Source organism: Penicillium canescens (genome assembly GCF_028828765.1).
Source record: "Penicillium canescens strain IBT 15451 chromosome Unknown utg000011l_segment0_segment0, whole genome shotgun sequence".
NCBI classification, from domain to species: Eukaryota; Fungi; Ascomycota; class Eurotiomycetes; order Eurotiales; family Aspergillaceae; genus Penicillium; species Penicillium canescens.
The window spans coordinates 3,014,569-3,030,343 of record NW_026703973.1 but is presented as its reverse complement, the minus strand read 5'-3'; the positions used below and the strand labels follow the sequence as shown (position 1 = coordinate 3,030,343).

The following is a 15,775-nucleotide window of genomic DNA, read 5'->3' as shown; positions in this document are numbered from 1 at the left end:
AAACTCTAGCGTTTCCTATCATTATTGGGCCATGACGTCGACATAGCGACCCTTCTTCTTGCCGCGGACCGTGTTGCCCTTGCGGGCTGTGGGTGCACCGAGCAGATCATCGATCGAGCTGGCATGAGTCAGGGAAGATGAAGGTCGTGGAGGTGGCCCACTGGAACTACCAGGCGGGGTTGGCACAGCCGCTCCGGTAGACACAGAGCGAGGCAGGGGAGGAGCTGCAAGTCCAGAGATACCTGGGCTTGAAGAGAACGGAGGCGGGGCGGCACTCGAGGAGGAGGGGGGTCTGCTGCCAGCGGCCATCGGAGCACCGTTTGGAGGCATACTGCCTGAGCTAGCGGTCCGACTGGGAGGGGCCGAGCCTCGCGGAGGAGGGGGTGTGGCACGGACTGGGGCGCTGCTGTCGGGATCTTTCTTGTTGACCCATTTCTTCAAGTCCTTGTCGTAGTAGAAGGAGCTCTCCTCGCCAAGTTTGGCCTTGATCGGACCACCAGTTTGGGCTTCCTCCTTTTTGCCACCGCCGAACCAACCGCCGAACCACCCCTTCTTGCCGGACTGCTGGGCAGCATCTCGTTTAGCTGTTGGATTGGGGTTAGCGAGAGTCAACAATTGGGATTGAAGATACATACCATCTTCCTCCGCTGCCTTCTGGAAAGCTTCATTTGCCTTGCGATCATTCTCTGCCTTCTGCATAGCTGCTGCCCGCGCAGCGAGATCATCGTCATCGTCATCGTCCATGAATGCCTTCTGCTTTGGCTGTTCCTCAGGAGCCATCTGGTCCTCCGTCTGGAGAGAGCTCATGTCCATGGGACCACCCAGCGGCTCATAGGATGAACTTCCAACGGGGGGTGCGTAGGGTGACTCTGAGTCTGGCATACCAGGAGGCCCTTGGTAGTAGGGGGATTCACTGGCCGAACCACCTGCATGACCTGGGGGTTGATAGAACAGGCCATTTACCACGGATTGAGTGACTGGAGCAGCCTCAGCAGGGGACAAAGCCTCCTCCACCGGAGCGAGAGGAACATAGGACGACTGAGGCGGGGTCGGCTGATATCCAGACATATTTGGGGATCCATATACAGGCCCTTGAGACATCTGCGAATCAAGCGATGGCGAGAATTCCTGGGAGGTTCGACGTCCCGCAGGCGGGAAATAGGGATTCGATCGTTGCGAATCCATCGACGACCGACCTTTGAATTGCTCCGGCGATGCGTTGGGGGCATATTGACTTTGACTGGACGGGTGATACTTCGAGTTGCCACCCGTGGGAATAGGCTGGGCGCCTGCTCCGGGATAGGAGCCGTAGATGTCAGACACAGATGGGGAACGGCTAATGGTAGGTGTTCCAGCTACGTTGGCAAATGGCCCGAAATCCGTAGCTTCGCCGGCCTTTCCAGATCCAGTCGAGGCAGCATCACTTTCATCACCTGCAACAAAGCTATTGAAACGTGCCCACATGGAACCAGACACCTTTTCCATGCTGGGTCTAGAGATCCAGGAACCATTGTCACTGCTAGTTTGACGGAGGCGCATGGATAGCTCTTCCACCTCCGCGTAGAGACGGTTATGATGGTATGGGGAGGGCCTGGTGGTTGCCTTCAACGCTGCTGCGACTGCATCACAGTAGCTCTGAGCCTCAGAGTTACGGCCCCGATCGACAAGACATCTGGCATTCAGCATCTTGAATGCCAATAGATGTGGGAAACTAGCTAGAGGAGAGTTGCCAAGAACGGAGGTAGCATACTCGTATGCCTCGGTCAGCAAGATAGCATCTTCATCCATAAGGGATGAGGCACAACGCTGGTGATCAGCGCCAAGCAGAACGATGTTTGCTTGGGGGTCATCCGGTCCACCAAACACCGCAGCCCGCGAGAAGATGAAACAAACATGAGCGGCTTCTGTTCGTCCATAAGAGGTAAGCAGACGACCAAGGGCAAGGAGAGCTTGATGGTCCTCGGAACTGCGGTTGCTCAGCACCAATCCCAGAGTATCCTTCCACTTGTCCAAACCCTCCAGGACATTCTTGGTAGAGCTGTGACCATCGGCTTTGCTGATCAACTGCAGGCCTGCCCGGGCAGATGGAGGCACCAGCTCATCGATGCTTTCTTCAATGTTGCCAGCGAAGATCTCGTACAGGGCTGCCAGTGATTCGGTGTTGCCGGCCTTGGACCTAACCTCCCGCCGGACAAACTCCTGCGTGACCTGTTTCCAGATCGACTTGTCCATAGTGGATGCAATGATCATCGCATGACCCCATAAACGGCGATCAACTGCGCCCCAGACGGCCTTTTCCCGGTCACCAGCAATCAAGCTGGAGCGAAGCTCTTCCAAGGACTGAGAGTCAACAGAATCAGGCTGCGAGGAAAGTTCCATGGGTGAAAAGCCAGCCAAAGCAGCAAAAGCACTACCATATGACCCATCGGCTTCAGGGGCCGCCAAGTGAGGGAAGATAGCCTGGCGGAGAGACCTTTGAACCTCCGCAGAACCTTCCAGATTACCGTCGTTCTCGACCAGAAGCCTGACGACTTTCCAGAGCAGGATCCTTTCCTCGTGACGCTTGTGTGTATCGGAATGAACCTGATCATGAGCCGGGATACCTAGGTTTTCGAAGGCCGCAATCTTGCTAGAAATCCAGGCAACCAGATCCTTCTTCTTGGACTTTGCCTTCAGAGGTCCAGGGTGCTGAACAATAGTGTCGGTAGAAGGAAGGAATTCATTCAGCTGGGAGGTCTTGATTTCTCCGGGGCTGGGTTTGATCATTGGTGCCACCTGGCCAGCAGAGTAACGGGGAATGTGCTTGGGGAAAGAAGATAACACGGAGCCACCAAAGCCAAATTTGAAGATTGGAGCACCTTTCCACCGCTCCAAAGGATCCTGTTCCTGCCCGTCCATGGGAGCAATGAACTCAAGGTGCTGAGTCACAGCGCGGGTTTGCGAAGGTGCTTGCACAGCAGCATATGGATTCACAGTTTTAGTTGGTGAACCAGATCCATGCACAGAAGCGGGGCGTGGAAGGGTATCAATGGTTTGTACGGAAGAACGCGGACTTATCATACCACGGCCCGGTGACTGCGTCTGAGACCTATGAGGAGGACCTGGCTGGAAGTCACTGGGTGGCGGAGCGGTCTGCGTGGTCATAGCAGGTGGAGCAGGTGGAGCAGGTGTATAGTTTGTAGGGGGGCTATGCGTTGGGCGAATTCATTGATGTACTCCTGTGGAGCATAGCGACTTTGCGGGGGAGACGCTTGAACAGATGACCCTGCACTTTCCCTGCGAGCTACACCGGCAGGTCCGCTCATGTACTGGGGAACACTAGGAGGCGCATTCCCGAACCCAGAACTTTGAGGCCGTGGCGGCGAAAGATTGATCGCGGGCTCCAATGACGGGGGCTTCTGTGACGGGTCGGGAACGTATGATACCTTCTCATGGTGTGCGAGAGGACTTGAAGTTCGTGGTTGGAAGGGCAGACCATGTCCAGGAACATTCAATGGCTGAGAGGCGTAACGATTGCGAGCGGAAGAGCTGGAAGGAGGCGCAGGGGAGTATCGCGGCAGCGAGGGTGGTTTCGATGGCGCTTGCAGGCCAGCCGGCTGAGGCGAATACCGCGACGCAGGAGGAGGGCCGGCAGGAGCACTTGAGGCCAAGCTGGCATACGGATCCAGCTGTTCGGGGGTTGGAGTGAAGCTTGCATTGGGGTAGCGATAGGCTGCGGGACAGGCTGTGGGACCGCGGGTGCAGAAGGGGCGTACTGGGACGGCGGGGGAAGAGATGGGCCAGTCGTTGGAGCCACCTGCGGGTTAGGAGTATACCTCCCAGAGCTGGCAGGCCTAGTCCTCGGTGGTGCCAATGGAAGCTCCTCATAGAAATTTTTCGGAGCCGGTGGAGGAGCCGCGGCGGCGGGCGGAGCAGCTGTAGGCGGGAAAGTAGTTGCTGCTGGCATCGGCATACCAGGAGCAGCCGGCGGCGGAGGCGGGGGCATGCTGGTCACAGTTGGAGGAACAGGTCGATGAGTGACAACGGGCTTTCGAGGTCGAGAGATGTCATCTGGGAGGTCGTAGGGAGACTTGTAACCCTCCTTTGATCGTTCAGCAAAACTCTCTCCTCTGGTTGTCACTGGGTTCTGGGGCTGTTGGGAGAAATATGACGGCATAGCCGCACTAGTTGGTGGTGCAGTCCCAGGCATTCCTTGCAAAAGATCCGCTGTGGACGGTTGATGAGGCGTATATACGCCAGGCACAGGCCTTGGTTGAGAATAGGCATGAGGAGTCTGGAACGAACTGTTTAAGCCAGCCGGAACTCCATTGCTGACCGGTTGAACTGGAATTTGTTCCGTGGGTGCTTCAGAGACAGGCCGAGTAGAATCGTTTTCAAGCAGTATATCGTCATCATCCAATTCCGCCTCCCAACGAGCTGCCAGATCATCATCTGGTGAATCACCCAACTCGGCTTCCCACCTGGCGGCTATCTCTTCCTCCGAAGGTTCGGCTGGGGCTGGTGGTTCAGACGATGCAGCCTTAATAATGTCATCAAACTGAGCGGCTGCTGAGGCGTCGCTGGCTGGAGAGTCAATATCGAATCCGACTGACTCCAGCACCTGAGGCGTGCTCTTCCTGGTTAGATGAGGGTCGTCCTGGGAAGTTCCCTGGAGACTTCCTAAAAGACTTTCCTGAGGAGTTTGTTGGAAGCTTTGTTGAAGGTTCTCTTGCAAGTTCTCTTGGAGGCTTTCCTGGGTGTTTCCATGGAGCGCTTTTTGGGAGTTCTCTTGAGACCTCAAAGAACCGAAGAAATCTTCTCCGTCGCCATCATTCGAAAACACGTCCGCAATATGTTTGTCTACCTGCACGGGTTCAGGTGAGACTGGCGACTGATCCAATAACGGAAGGCCTTCCTCAAACCTCGACTCTGCCTGCGGGGGAGAGAAGATTGGCTTTGTCTGAGTGTTGAGTTGGTTAAAGAAACTATCGTCCTCGGAGTCAACATCGCGGCTCATGTCCTGGGCCCACGGGCTTTGAGTATCAGTGGGAGTCTCTGGGTTGGCTGCCTGTTGAGACATATGGGTGTCATTGGGGGAAGAGGTTGGGTGGTCGACAGTCTCGGATTGAATGCTGGTTTGCGGATTCTCGGACAATGGCAGGTTTTCGGTGGTGGGCAAGACGTCGTCACTCGCCTCAAATGTGGGCTCAGGAACTACGGTCTGCTCGTGGGTTCGAATTACAGGGTCCGCAACAAAGGTCGGTTCATGACTATCCTCAAGTTGAGCGGCGATCGTAGGCTCAGAACTCGCAAGCGGGATTTCAGTCGAAGGAGCGACCCCGGATAACACATTACCGTTGTCCGCCTCCATCAAGCCCCAGGAATCCTCGGATGCCACATTAGGCGCTTCGTTTGGTGGTGGAATTTCCTCCAGGGAGGTCTCCTCGTTGTTGTCATTACTTTCAGCAGATACCGACTCAGGGACAAACTCGACAGTCTCCTTATTCGTAGAAGGGGTTGCGCCTCTCATGAAGGCTGATTCCGAAAAAGTTTCCGGTTCAGCTGCAAGAGGGGTTGCGGTATCCGATGATTGTGTTTCGATGGGAGGAACATCCGAAGATGGGGCCGCGTCCACCCTTGGTGACGTGGTGTTCACCAGGCCGTCCATGCTTGTGTATTGAGGCTGTGCGGTGCCTACCTCATCCGACATATCCCAAGCAGAAAAGTCTTCGTCGCTTTGTGGCGATTTCGCGTCAGTCAGAGCCGTCTCTTTCGAATCGTTCGCGATGGCTAAGCCACCCTCGGGCAAGGCGTTCGCATAAGTGCCTTGACTGTCCTCGGGCAATAACGCCGGATTCCACGAGTCCGTGTCGTTTGCGGGGGTTGGAGTGCCATGTTAGCGGCGTGGTACTCGATTGCCAACGTGACTGGAGATGGGGTCGCAGTCCGGAGGGATCAACCTGACACGTCTCTAATGACGCCTCAGGAGATCAACAATCGTAGTAAAATCGAGGACTCAGGGAGACATTAAATGTTATAAATATAAACAGAACAAAGTCAAAGAAAGCAAGTAGTCATCAGTTGGCAACAAAAAAACCAAGCAATGATATGCGACGACCTAACCTTGGATCCTGTCGGGGGTGATGGTGCTGAGTCAGCTTCCAGGTCGCCCGATTAGGCAAAATCCAAACCTTTCGGGGGAATAGATGTTCCATCTCCGCGATAATACCGCCCAAAGTGACTCCCGACACTCGTTCAATTATTCGTTTTAATACTTGTTCCTATACGTATTCAATCGCTTATTTGAATACTCGTTTAAGTGCTCGTTCGAGCTATCCTATAATTGGTTCAAAAATTACTTCAAAATCTGTCCAACGTAAGAAAACTACGGAGTAGGTTACTTGCATATATATGTGTAGCAGCCTATCTGCCAGGGCCGTTAGGCCCATCGGGATTAACTTACCTATTACATACAAATACTTCATAATGTCTATCCTATGTCTCCCAATGCCACAGGCAGAAAGAAAGCACATCATAATCACATAAATATACAATATACAGCCAAATGCTAAGATCCATCAATATATATTTCTGTACTTGCAGACGGTCGACCTCGGAAGATAATTTAATCCGATTTATGCCAACCTTAAACTATGGTTATGTCATCAATGACATAACGGATTATGCGCTCATGTGATTGCGTGGCCCCGACAAGGCAGTCACGAACATTTATTTGTCTTTGTATATGTTCTTTGATTCTGGCTTCATTTATCGCGAACTGGCGCTCCTTTGATATCGTCCTCACACTCCTTCACCATGATCCAGACCAACCATTAACCAATGCCGTGACTTGAGATGAACATCCTTTGATGCGAGGACCAGCACAACGCTACATTCAGCCACCGATCAATTAGCTTCGATTTCACAACCCTTCCGACAATGCCGTCGTCAGCCGACTATCTACATCCTTCGGAAAACGCGCCAGACGACTTCTCAGACTCGGACGATGATTTGGATCTGGAGGAGCTTGACCCGGACACAGCACAACCTCATACATCCCGCGAGTCTCGAGACTATACTGGCCGCAAACGAAGTTATGGACCAGGTATTGCTCTGCGGAACTTGCGTGTCGGGGTGGGAAGCCGGTGGAGACGCAGCGCGTCTGGGCAGGGAGATTTTGAGGAAGACACGGACGCCTTGCTAGAGAACCGCGAAGAGGAGGGCTTAAGGGGCTCACATGCGAGCTCGAGAAATCTAACAGAAGATGATGCACCCCTTTTGGACCGGAGAAGCTCAACCCGTATCTTCAATGACGACGAAACCCCCAAGAAGGGCGGCTTCCTGGGCTTCTCCGGTTTTAAGACACCTGGCTTCCTTCAGGGAAAATCCGTTAAGCTTGGATCGAACACGAACGACTTGTCAAATCAACCTCCCCGTGAAGTGCTTGTTGGGCAATACCAAGCTGCCAAATACCCCGCAAACGTCGTCTCCAACGCCAAATATACCCCCTGGAGTTTCCTACCACGAACCCTCTACAACGAATTCTCCTTCTTCTTTAACATATATTTCCTCCTGGTGGCCCTGTCTCAGGTTATTCCAGTTCTGCGAATTGGTTACATGTCTTCTTATATTGCTCCTTTGGCCTTTGTGGTGTCAATATCACTGGGTAAAGAGGCACTTGATGACATTGGACGGCGTCGAAGAGATGCCGAGGCTAATGCCGAAGAATATTGCACCGTTTCGCTTGGGAGATCCAACCCAATGGAAGTCACAAAAAAGTCTCGTGACCTGAAAGTTGGCGATGTACTCAAAGTTCGGAAGAACCAACGCTTGCCTGCCGATGTGGTGATTCTGAAGAGCGTCTCGAATGACTCTGGTACTCCGCGCCAATCTCTATCAGCAGAACCCATGCCCGAAGCGTCGACGGACTTGCTTGAATCTGACCAGGGGCCATCTGAGCCAGCCCCCAACGCTGCGGACAACTCGTCTGCTGGTGATACTTTTATCCGTACTGATCAGTTGGATGGTGAAACCGATTGGAAGCTTCGACTACCTTCCGTTCTGTCCCAATCACTACCTTTGAGCGACTTCTCTCGTTTGCAAATCACGGCTAGCGCTCCCGACAAGAGGGTTAACGAATTCGTTGGTACCATCGAGTTGGGCTCACCCACTGGCTTTTACGATGCTCATGTTGATAAGTCATCTGGCCCTCAACCAAACGACGGAAGGACGCCTGGCGAGAGTCAATCCGTCCCTTCAGCGCCTTTGACTATTGACAACACTGCTTGGGCTAATACCGTTCTTGCTTCCAACACCACCACCTACGCTGTGATTATCTACACGGGATCACAAACCCGCGCCGCCCTATCAACTTCTGCTTCCCGTTCGAAGGTCGGTTTGTTAGAATACGAGATCAACAACCTCACTAAGATCCTTTGCGTCCTCACACTCACACTTTCTATCGTTCTTGTCGGCCTGGAAGGTTTCCAGCCTACAAACGACAAGAAATGGTATGTCGCTATCATGATATATCTCATCCTCTTCTCAACTATCATACCCATGAGCTTGCGGGTCAACCTGGATATGGCCAAGTCGGTTTACGGGCGATTTATCCAAAAGGACAAAGACATCCCGGGTACAGTGGTCCGTACCAGCACAATCCCCGAGGATTTAGGGAGAATTGAATACCTCCTCTCTGATAAAACGGGAACGTTGACGCAAAATGAGATGGAGCTGAAGAAAATACACGTCGGCACTGTATCATACGCCAATGAGGCCATGGATGAAGTGGCTTCATTTATTCGTCAAAGCTTTGCGGGCAATGGCTTGACTACCCCGTCAACGCCGTATGGAACTCAAACAGGCCAGGCCACGGCTCCGCGCACAAGGCGGGAGATCGGCTCCCGCGTGCGGGATATCATTCTAGCCCTTGCTCTGTGTCACAACGTCACACCAACCACCGAGGAGGAAGATGGCCAGAAAGTAACAAGTTACCAAGCGTCGTCCCCAGATGAAATTGCCATCGTCCGGTACACTGAAGAGGTTGGACTCAAGTTGTCTTATCGAGACAGACAAAGTATTGTCCTGGAATCTACCGACTCCAAGCAAGTCGTCGTTCGCGTTCGCATTCTGGACATCTTCCCGTTCACTTCTGACAGCAAGCGGATGGGTATTATCGTGCAATTTCAGCAAGATAACAGAGTGCTTGAGACACCCGGTCAAGACGACAGCGAGATTTGGTTTTATCAAAAGGGGTGCAGACACTGTTATGTCGTCTATTGTGGCGACAAATGACTGGCTAGATGAAGAGACGGCAAACATGGCTCGAGAAGGTCTGCGAACTTTGGTTGTAGGACGCAAGCGTCTTTCGTCGCAGCAGTACCAAGACTTCTCTGCCAAGTATAGACAGGCATCACTGTCACTACAAGGACGAGATGCGGGAATGGCCAAAGTCGTGAGTGAATATCTTGAGCAAGACCTGGAGCTTTCCGGAGTGACGGGTGTGGAGGATCGGCTTCAGCGCGATGTCAAGTCATCCCTTGAGCTTATGCGCAATGCAGGCATCAAGATTTGGATGTTGACAGGTGACAAAGTTGAAACCGCCCGATGTGTTGCTATTTCAGCGAAGCTGGTTTCCCGAGGCCAATACATCCACACCGTGACCAAAGTTGCGGACAAATCAACTGCCCAGGAAGTCCTTGATTTTTTGCGCAACAAGACTGACTGCTGCCTGTTGATCGATGGCGAGTCTCTTACTCTCATGCTTGGACAATTCCGAACACCGTTTATTTCCGTTGCGGTGCTACTTCCTGCTGTGATCGCATGCCGATGCTCTCCCACTCAGAAGGCCGAGATTGCGGAGTTGATCCGCCAACACACTAAGAAACGTGTCTGCTGCGTCGGCGATGGTGGCAATGATGTCTCCATGATTCAAGCTGCCGACGTGGGCATTGGTATTGTGGGTAAAGAAGGTCGCCAGGCATCTCTTGCCGCTGATTTCAGTATCACCCAGTTCCACCATATCACCAAGCTTCTCGTATGGCATGGCCGCAACTCATACAAGCGGTCTGCGAAGCTAGCACAATTCATCATGCATCGTGGTTTGATCATCAGTGTCTGCCAGACCATGTACAGCATTGCCAGTCATTTTGACCCCAAGGGTCTCTTCATCAATTGGCTCATGGTCGGCTACGCAACAGTCTACACCAATGCGCCGGTCTTCTCTCTCGCCTTCGATCGCGATGTGGACGAGCGTCTTGCCAATCTTTACCCCGAATTGTACAAAGAGTTGAAGACGGGCAAAAGTTTGAGCTACCGCTCGTTCTTTGGCTGGGTTATGATCTCAGTCTACCAGGGTGCAGTCATCCAAGGACTTTCACAGATCCTCTTGGACACTATCACTGGCCCACAGCTTATCAGTATTTCCTTCACGGCCCTGGTACTCAACGAGCTGGGCATGGTTGCTATCGCAGTCACAACCTGGCACCCGGTCATGATCTTCTGTCTGGTTGGCACATTACTTGTATACGCGGGCAGTGTCCCATTCCTAGGCGAGTACTTTGACCTCAGCTACGTGATCACCCTCGATTGGTTATGGCGTGTAGTTGCCGTACTAGCCGTCGCCTTGGTCCCAGTCTGGGCCGGTAAAATGATCAAGCAGTCATGGCACCCGCCAAGTTACCGGAAGGTCCGTGGATAACCCGAATTATAGAGAATACTCGGTTTTCTTCTCTGGCTTAGACTTTGTTTTCTTTTTGTTACCTTAGCTGCCACTGATTCCTATTTGGCTTGTATATCATCTTGAGCATCATATCTTGGAAGTGCATCTAGCGTTGCTTACCATCCTATCTTAATAGTCAATCTACTCTAGTTGACCTAAGCATATCAGGCCTACCTAAAAAGCATGATCACAGTCCAATGGAGGAATATTACTCTTGTGATATAATACCCCATGGCGGTCTGCTGCTGTCAACAATCAAGCCCGTCTAGGGAGGGGTTTTTCGGTTTATATCGAAGCAAGCGAAGAGAAAACTCAAAAGATGAATCAACATACTTAAGAAATAAATCAAGAAATAAGATAAACCACAGGTTCGCTAACATAGCAGACAGACAACCATAAGCCATAACCAGAGAAGAGATATACCCTAGCTCTTCCGCGGCCCTTCAGCCTCAAACAAAAGAACACATCCAACAACCCAAGTCTCAACCCTCATAAACTCCTTTTCTAAAGCCTGTCTAATCTCCACCTCTCCATCACGAAGATTGCAAAAAACACCCCCAGAATTCAAATACTTCATAAGAAACCCCCGAAAAGATTATACCTAACCCCCTTCCCAAGAACCGTAGACCCATAAACCACACCGCCTGGCGCAAGGATTCCCCCCAGCTTCTTAAACAACTCCATTTTCTCCTGCACAGTCCCAGGCAAACAATGCAACAGGAAGAAAAGTGAAATCGAATCAAAGACACCAGTCAAGGGCAACGGGCCCATAATATCCGCCTGTACAATATGCACATTCCCAGTCCTATCCCCTCTACCAAGCCGATTCGCAGCATGAGCCAGAGACTTCGGATTCAGATCCAACAGAGTGATTTGCGTTTCGGGGGACACGGCACTGTTGGCCAGGTAGTACCCTGTTCCAGGACCGATATCTAGATGGCGGGTTCGGAGGTTGCGTTTGTAGAAGGGGAGGAGGGTGGATTCTGTTGGACAGGACCAGGCGTGTTTGTTGCATACTCCTAGCACCCACAGGTCGTATAGAGGGAGGAACCATTTGTAGACTGTCGTGCCTTGTTTTAGGGGCGTTGGCATTCTGGGTTGAGGGTTAGATGGATACGACAATGGAGATGGAGATTGTGGAAGGGGGTGTGATGTGGCTTGGTGGTTATTTCTTTCAATCCTGTACTCCCTTGTAGAATGATTTATGGGATTTCTTTCATGCATTGTAGATCTATTTCTGATAGATCAGATAAGTGTGGGGCGGATAGGGATGGAAGGTTGACCTTGCATGAAATACAGGTGAGGGGCACGCTGCGATATCGGATAATCAAGTGAGATGAGATGTAAGGCATATTCAGCCTTGTCTATGGATACATTAAGCATGAAAGTGTAGAGAAATAGTGGATCAAAGATCAAGGTAAATCATAACTATATTACATCGTGAACCACGAAGCAAGAGCCGAACAAAAGCAAATAACAACCCCTCACACCAAATTAAACACAGGACATAGCACCACACTATTTGTAAGGCTCTGGCGAGAAGACCTTCTTCAAGCGGAAACGTGACAAATCCCGAATAACCTGAGCAGTCTGCTTCATGTTGCGCTTAACAATAACAGAAGTCGGCAACGAGAAGAGCTCATCAATTTCCTCTCGAGACTTGTTCTTAGTCTCAGACATGAAGACGATTTGATAAATCCAACCGAGAACAGCAATACCACCGTAGAACCCAAGCGTCAAACCAATGCGGGTCATGGACTCCATCATGCGGCTGAAGTTATAAGTAACAATAAACGAGCACAGGAACAAGCTTGCGTCGGTAGTGGCCATACCATACGAACGCAGGTATGTAGTATCTATTCTAGAAGATTCGCGGCTTCGCGTTCGGCATCATAGTATAACGGGAGTATAGAAAAGAAAAGCGGATGAAGACAATGCCGGCGACATCCCACGAGGGAGAAATCTGTTCAGGAAGAACTAGGGGTGTAAGTAAGACGCTAAGCATGTAGTATGGGAACTTGGGGTTCCCATGGAGAGAACTGCGTTATAAGGCGACACTTCGACAAAAAAAAAGATGGAATCTGGAGAGAATAACGAGGTTGGGGCCAATGAGGTGGCGTAAATAGCGCCATCTATGGAACTCACTTTCCGAATATACAAGCATATGAGTATCCACGGATATACTGTAGTGAGAGTATATGTTACGAGACATCACGGCCCCTCACACGGGATATTCGGGGCAAAATGCGGGATGTTCCCCATGTCGAGCCGAGATGTTCATTCGCTGGTGACTGTTGGTGGCTGTTGGTGGCTTGCTAAGATGTTCCTTGTTGTTTCTGGTGAAAGCCTTGACTAAGTCAGTCGCATACCTCGTATGTGGTCTGACTGTCTGACTGGTGGTCTACGGAGTACTTCCGAAGGTACATGTAAAACGGGCACATGCACTGTACTTGGTAGAGGTGTCACTTTATGTGCGAATCTGCTCCATTGAGCTATGTATAGAAAACAGAAAACTCCCGACGCCATGCTCGCAATGCAATGCATTTACTGTAATATCCCCACTCAGCGTCTTCCCATTCCACCAACCGGTTTCCTCACACTGGGATCGACATTCGGACTAGGAGACCGGCCACCTTGCAGCCTAGCCCGCAGCCGATCCTGCGCCGAGCCACCACCCGAGCCAGTACGGTCGAGGTTAACCCGGGCCTGGGCCGACTGATGCGATCCAGCACGCTGGCTGGGCAAGGGTCGCGCTCCTGCAGGGTGGAATTTGCTCGGGGAATTGGACTGAGACAGGGTGACGGGTGGGGTGCCGGAAGGGACGGGGCCAGGCGGTGCGCTGTTGGCGGCGACGAGAGGTGGTGCGTTGCCTCCCCGGCCACGACGTAGACTGGCGGTCTGTGGGTTCTGGGTTTGGGCCTGGGGCGCGGAATCACCCCAAAGATCGCCTAGTCCGCCGCTGCGGCCGTAGCTGGGCTGTTGCCCACTGGAGAGTTGGGTTGTTGCGATTGTGCGTGAGGGTGTTGGGGTTGGGGCTTTGGGGTCTTGGGGGAGCCATGGTGGGAAGGGTCGGCCTTTTTCGTTGTAGTAGGCGCGGAGGGCGTTGGAGATGTGGGAGCAGTCTTCGTTCTCCGGGTCATCGCCTTCGTCGCCTAGTGTGATGGCGCGGCGGAGGTTGGTCAGGCGGGATCCCAGCCCTGAAATGGCCGAAGAGGTGGTCAGGGAGGAGAAGTATGAGCTCATGGTGTGTGGTGGTTGGTGGTTGGTTGTTTGGAGATGAGCTTCGATGCGGGGCGGGGACGAGCGAGCTTGACAGGCGGAGACCCAATGCGATGCAGGTGATGGAGTTGATGGAGGCGATATAGGTTAATGAATTGGAGATGAACGAAGGTGGATTGTGGATTCTCGTTTTATTACCAGAAGGATCCCTCCTGATGAAAGTTCAAAGGAAGATGAGACACCCATGGACATTGGCGGCAAGTGGCACGTGATCGGTGTTTCAGCTTAACAAGAGGAAGTTGACAAAGTCGAAGTTGAAGTTGAAGTTGAAGAAAATTATTTTTTTGTACAAGACAACATTGGACTTGGATCGTAAAATGGATGCAATAGGGTATCCCGATCACTAACAAAATATTAAACACGGAACCCAAACGCCATGCACAGGTGAACTTTTTCCTCCTCACGCCAGCTCCTTGCCAGCACCCTCGGTCTCATACTCAATCTCAATGCGAGGACCCTTCTTGCGAGGCTTCGCCTGGGGAGCAGTAGCCTTCCGCTTAGCACTGGGCTTAGGCTTCTTCTCATCCTCGCTAGGCTCATCCTCACTGTCCTCATCGCTCTCATCCTCATCGTCATCGTAGTCGCTGGAATCAGCGGAGTCGCCGCCCAGCCAATCCTCCATATCCTCAAGATCCTCCTCCTCGTCGAGATCACTGACGTACTCGACCTCACCAACACCCTCTTCCTCCTCCTCAATCTCGCCATCATCCATATCCAGATCACGCTCACCCTCACCAGCCCGCTCAAGACCACGGAGGACCTTCTTCCAGATCCCCTCCTCAACATTGAGCGGCCGGTCACCATAAGCACCACTGCGCAGACGCTCAATAAGCTCACGCTCAATAGCCCGCTCAACCTTAGCAGCAGACATAGCCTTGCGCTCACGGGTCTCCTCACGCCGACGGATCTTAGGAGCAAGCTTAGGCACAACCTTCTCTCCAAGACGCTCATCCTCCTTGGCAATGTTCTTCATGCGGATGTTGACCTGCGTCAGGCGGGTGAGACGCTGCTTGCACTTGTGAACCAGGAACTTGGGCCAGTAGATCAGCCGCTCGTCAAGCTGTTCCAGGGCCTTGGCGTAGTTGGACGAGAGGCGTACCCGCTCCCACCATTTGCTCGGCATATGGGCGCGTTCAACCGTCTTCATGTACAGGTACATCACGCCTGTTTCGGGGTCGGTTCGCACTGTCGCATAGCGCGAGTTGGCTAGCGGACAGGACTGGCGGTTGCAGAGACCGCTGACGTTGTATTCATTGCGACAGAAATTTTGATCTTTCGTCGTCCTATAGAGAAAAAGTCGATCGTTAGTGGCTGTTCCTGATTTTTGTCCTCACGGCCAATGCAAATGCAAATGCAAATCCGATAGGCAATTCTGTGGAAAGCAGAACTCACTTGAGCTTGTAGGAACAGAATTGCTGGTTAATAACCTGCCACACAATTTCGTCGGACATGATGGGCGACAGTGGAGTGGTGACTGTAGTCCAGGTGTTGCAGATGTTGATGGGAGAAAAAAAGTTGCGGGTCACGTGAGGTGCTTATCGATAGGCGCAACGTCACTGGAGGAACTCACTTTTCTTACTACCAGCAGAGATGCGGTTTATATGGGACAAATAAGCTACTATACTACTATTATGGTCATAATTTCTTCGATATCTCAGTTGCAGAGCTCACCTAGAGTATAATTAGCGGTAACACATCTTTCACCTTGTTGCTAGGATCAACAGGACCCACTTTCTATCAATATATCCACACCGGTTAAGCGCATCCTCTGCAATCCTGACAGTTTCTTTGCAATAA

The 15,775-nt window shown here is 52.0% G+C and overlaps 8 protein-coding genes across 8 annotated transcripts; 2 read left to right on the top strand and 6 right to left on the bottom strand.

Moving 5' to 3' along the window:
* Positions 1-21: 21 nt before the first annotated feature.
* Positions 22-3,144, bottom strand: sec16 (COPII coat assembly protein SEC16; the record flags this gene model as incomplete). The annotated part of the gene is made up of 2 exons (XM_058522609.1): positions 22-584; positions 636-3,144. The coding sequence occupies 2 exons, from the start codon at positions 3,142-3,144 to the stop codon at positions 22-24; spliced, it is 3,072 nt and encodes a 1,023-aa protein (XP_058366086.1).
* Positions 3,145-3,490: 346 nt separating this feature from the next.
* Positions 3,491-5,647, bottom strand: N7446_013869 (uncharacterized protein; the record flags this gene model as incomplete). Its single annotated transcript, XM_058522608.1, has 1 exon — positions 3,491-5,647. The coding sequence occupies one exon, from the start codon at positions 5,645-5,647 to the stop codon at positions 3,491-3,493; it is 2,157 nt and encodes a 718-aa protein (XP_058366085.1).
* Positions 5,648-6,918: 1,271 nt separating this feature from the next.
* On the top strand, positions 6,919-9,273 carry N7446_013868 (aminophospholipid-translocating P4-type ATPase NEO1; the record flags this gene model as incomplete). The annotated part of the gene is made up of 1 exon (XM_058522607.1): positions 6,919-9,273. One exon carries the CDS (start codon positions 6,919-6,921, stop codon positions 9,271-9,273), a length of 2,355 nt encoding a protein of 784 aa, XP_058366084.1.
* Positions 9,274-9,298: 25 nt separating this feature from the next.
* N7446_013867 (uncharacterized protein) lies at positions 9,299-10,678 on the top strand (the record flags this gene model as incomplete). The annotated part of the gene is made up of 1 exon (XM_058522606.1): positions 9,299-10,678. One exon carries the CDS (start codon positions 9,299-9,301, stop codon positions 10,676-10,678), a length of 1,380 nt encoding a protein of 459 aa, XP_058366083.1.
* A 594-nt stretch (positions 10,679-11,272) lies between these two features.
* On the bottom strand, positions 11,273-11,791 carry N7446_013866 (class I SAM-dependent methyltransferase; the record flags this gene model as incomplete). The annotated part of the gene is made up of 1 exon (XM_058522605.1): positions 11,273-11,791. The coding sequence occupies one exon, from the start codon at positions 11,789-11,791 to the stop codon at positions 11,273-11,275; it is 519 nt and encodes a 172-aa protein (XP_058366082.1).
* Positions 11,792-12,217: 426 nt separating this feature from the next.
* On the bottom strand, positions 12,218-12,529 carry N7446_013865 (uncharacterized protein; the record flags this gene model as incomplete). Its single annotated transcript, XM_058522604.1, has 1 exon — positions 12,218-12,529. One exon carries the CDS (start codon positions 12,527-12,529, stop codon positions 12,218-12,220), a length of 312 nt encoding a protein of 103 aa, XP_058366081.1.
* A 732-nt stretch (positions 12,530-13,261) lies between these two features.
* On the bottom strand, positions 13,262-13,942 carry N7446_013864 (uncharacterized protein; the record flags this gene model as incomplete). Its single annotated transcript, XM_058522603.1, has 1 exon — positions 13,262-13,942. One exon carries the CDS (start codon positions 13,940-13,942, stop codon positions 13,262-13,264), a length of 681 nt encoding a protein of 226 aa, XP_058366080.1.
* A 436-nt stretch (positions 13,943-14,378) lies between these two features.
* On the bottom strand, positions 14,379-15,429 carry N7446_013863 (ribosome biosynthesis protein MAK16; the record flags this gene model as incomplete). The annotated part of the gene is made up of 2 exons (XM_058522602.1): positions 14,379-15,261; positions 15,371-15,429. 2 exons carry the CDS (start codon positions 15,427-15,429, stop codon positions 14,379-14,381), a joined length of 942 nt encoding a protein of 313 aa, XP_058366079.1.
* Positions 15,430-15,775: the final 346 nt, after the last annotated feature.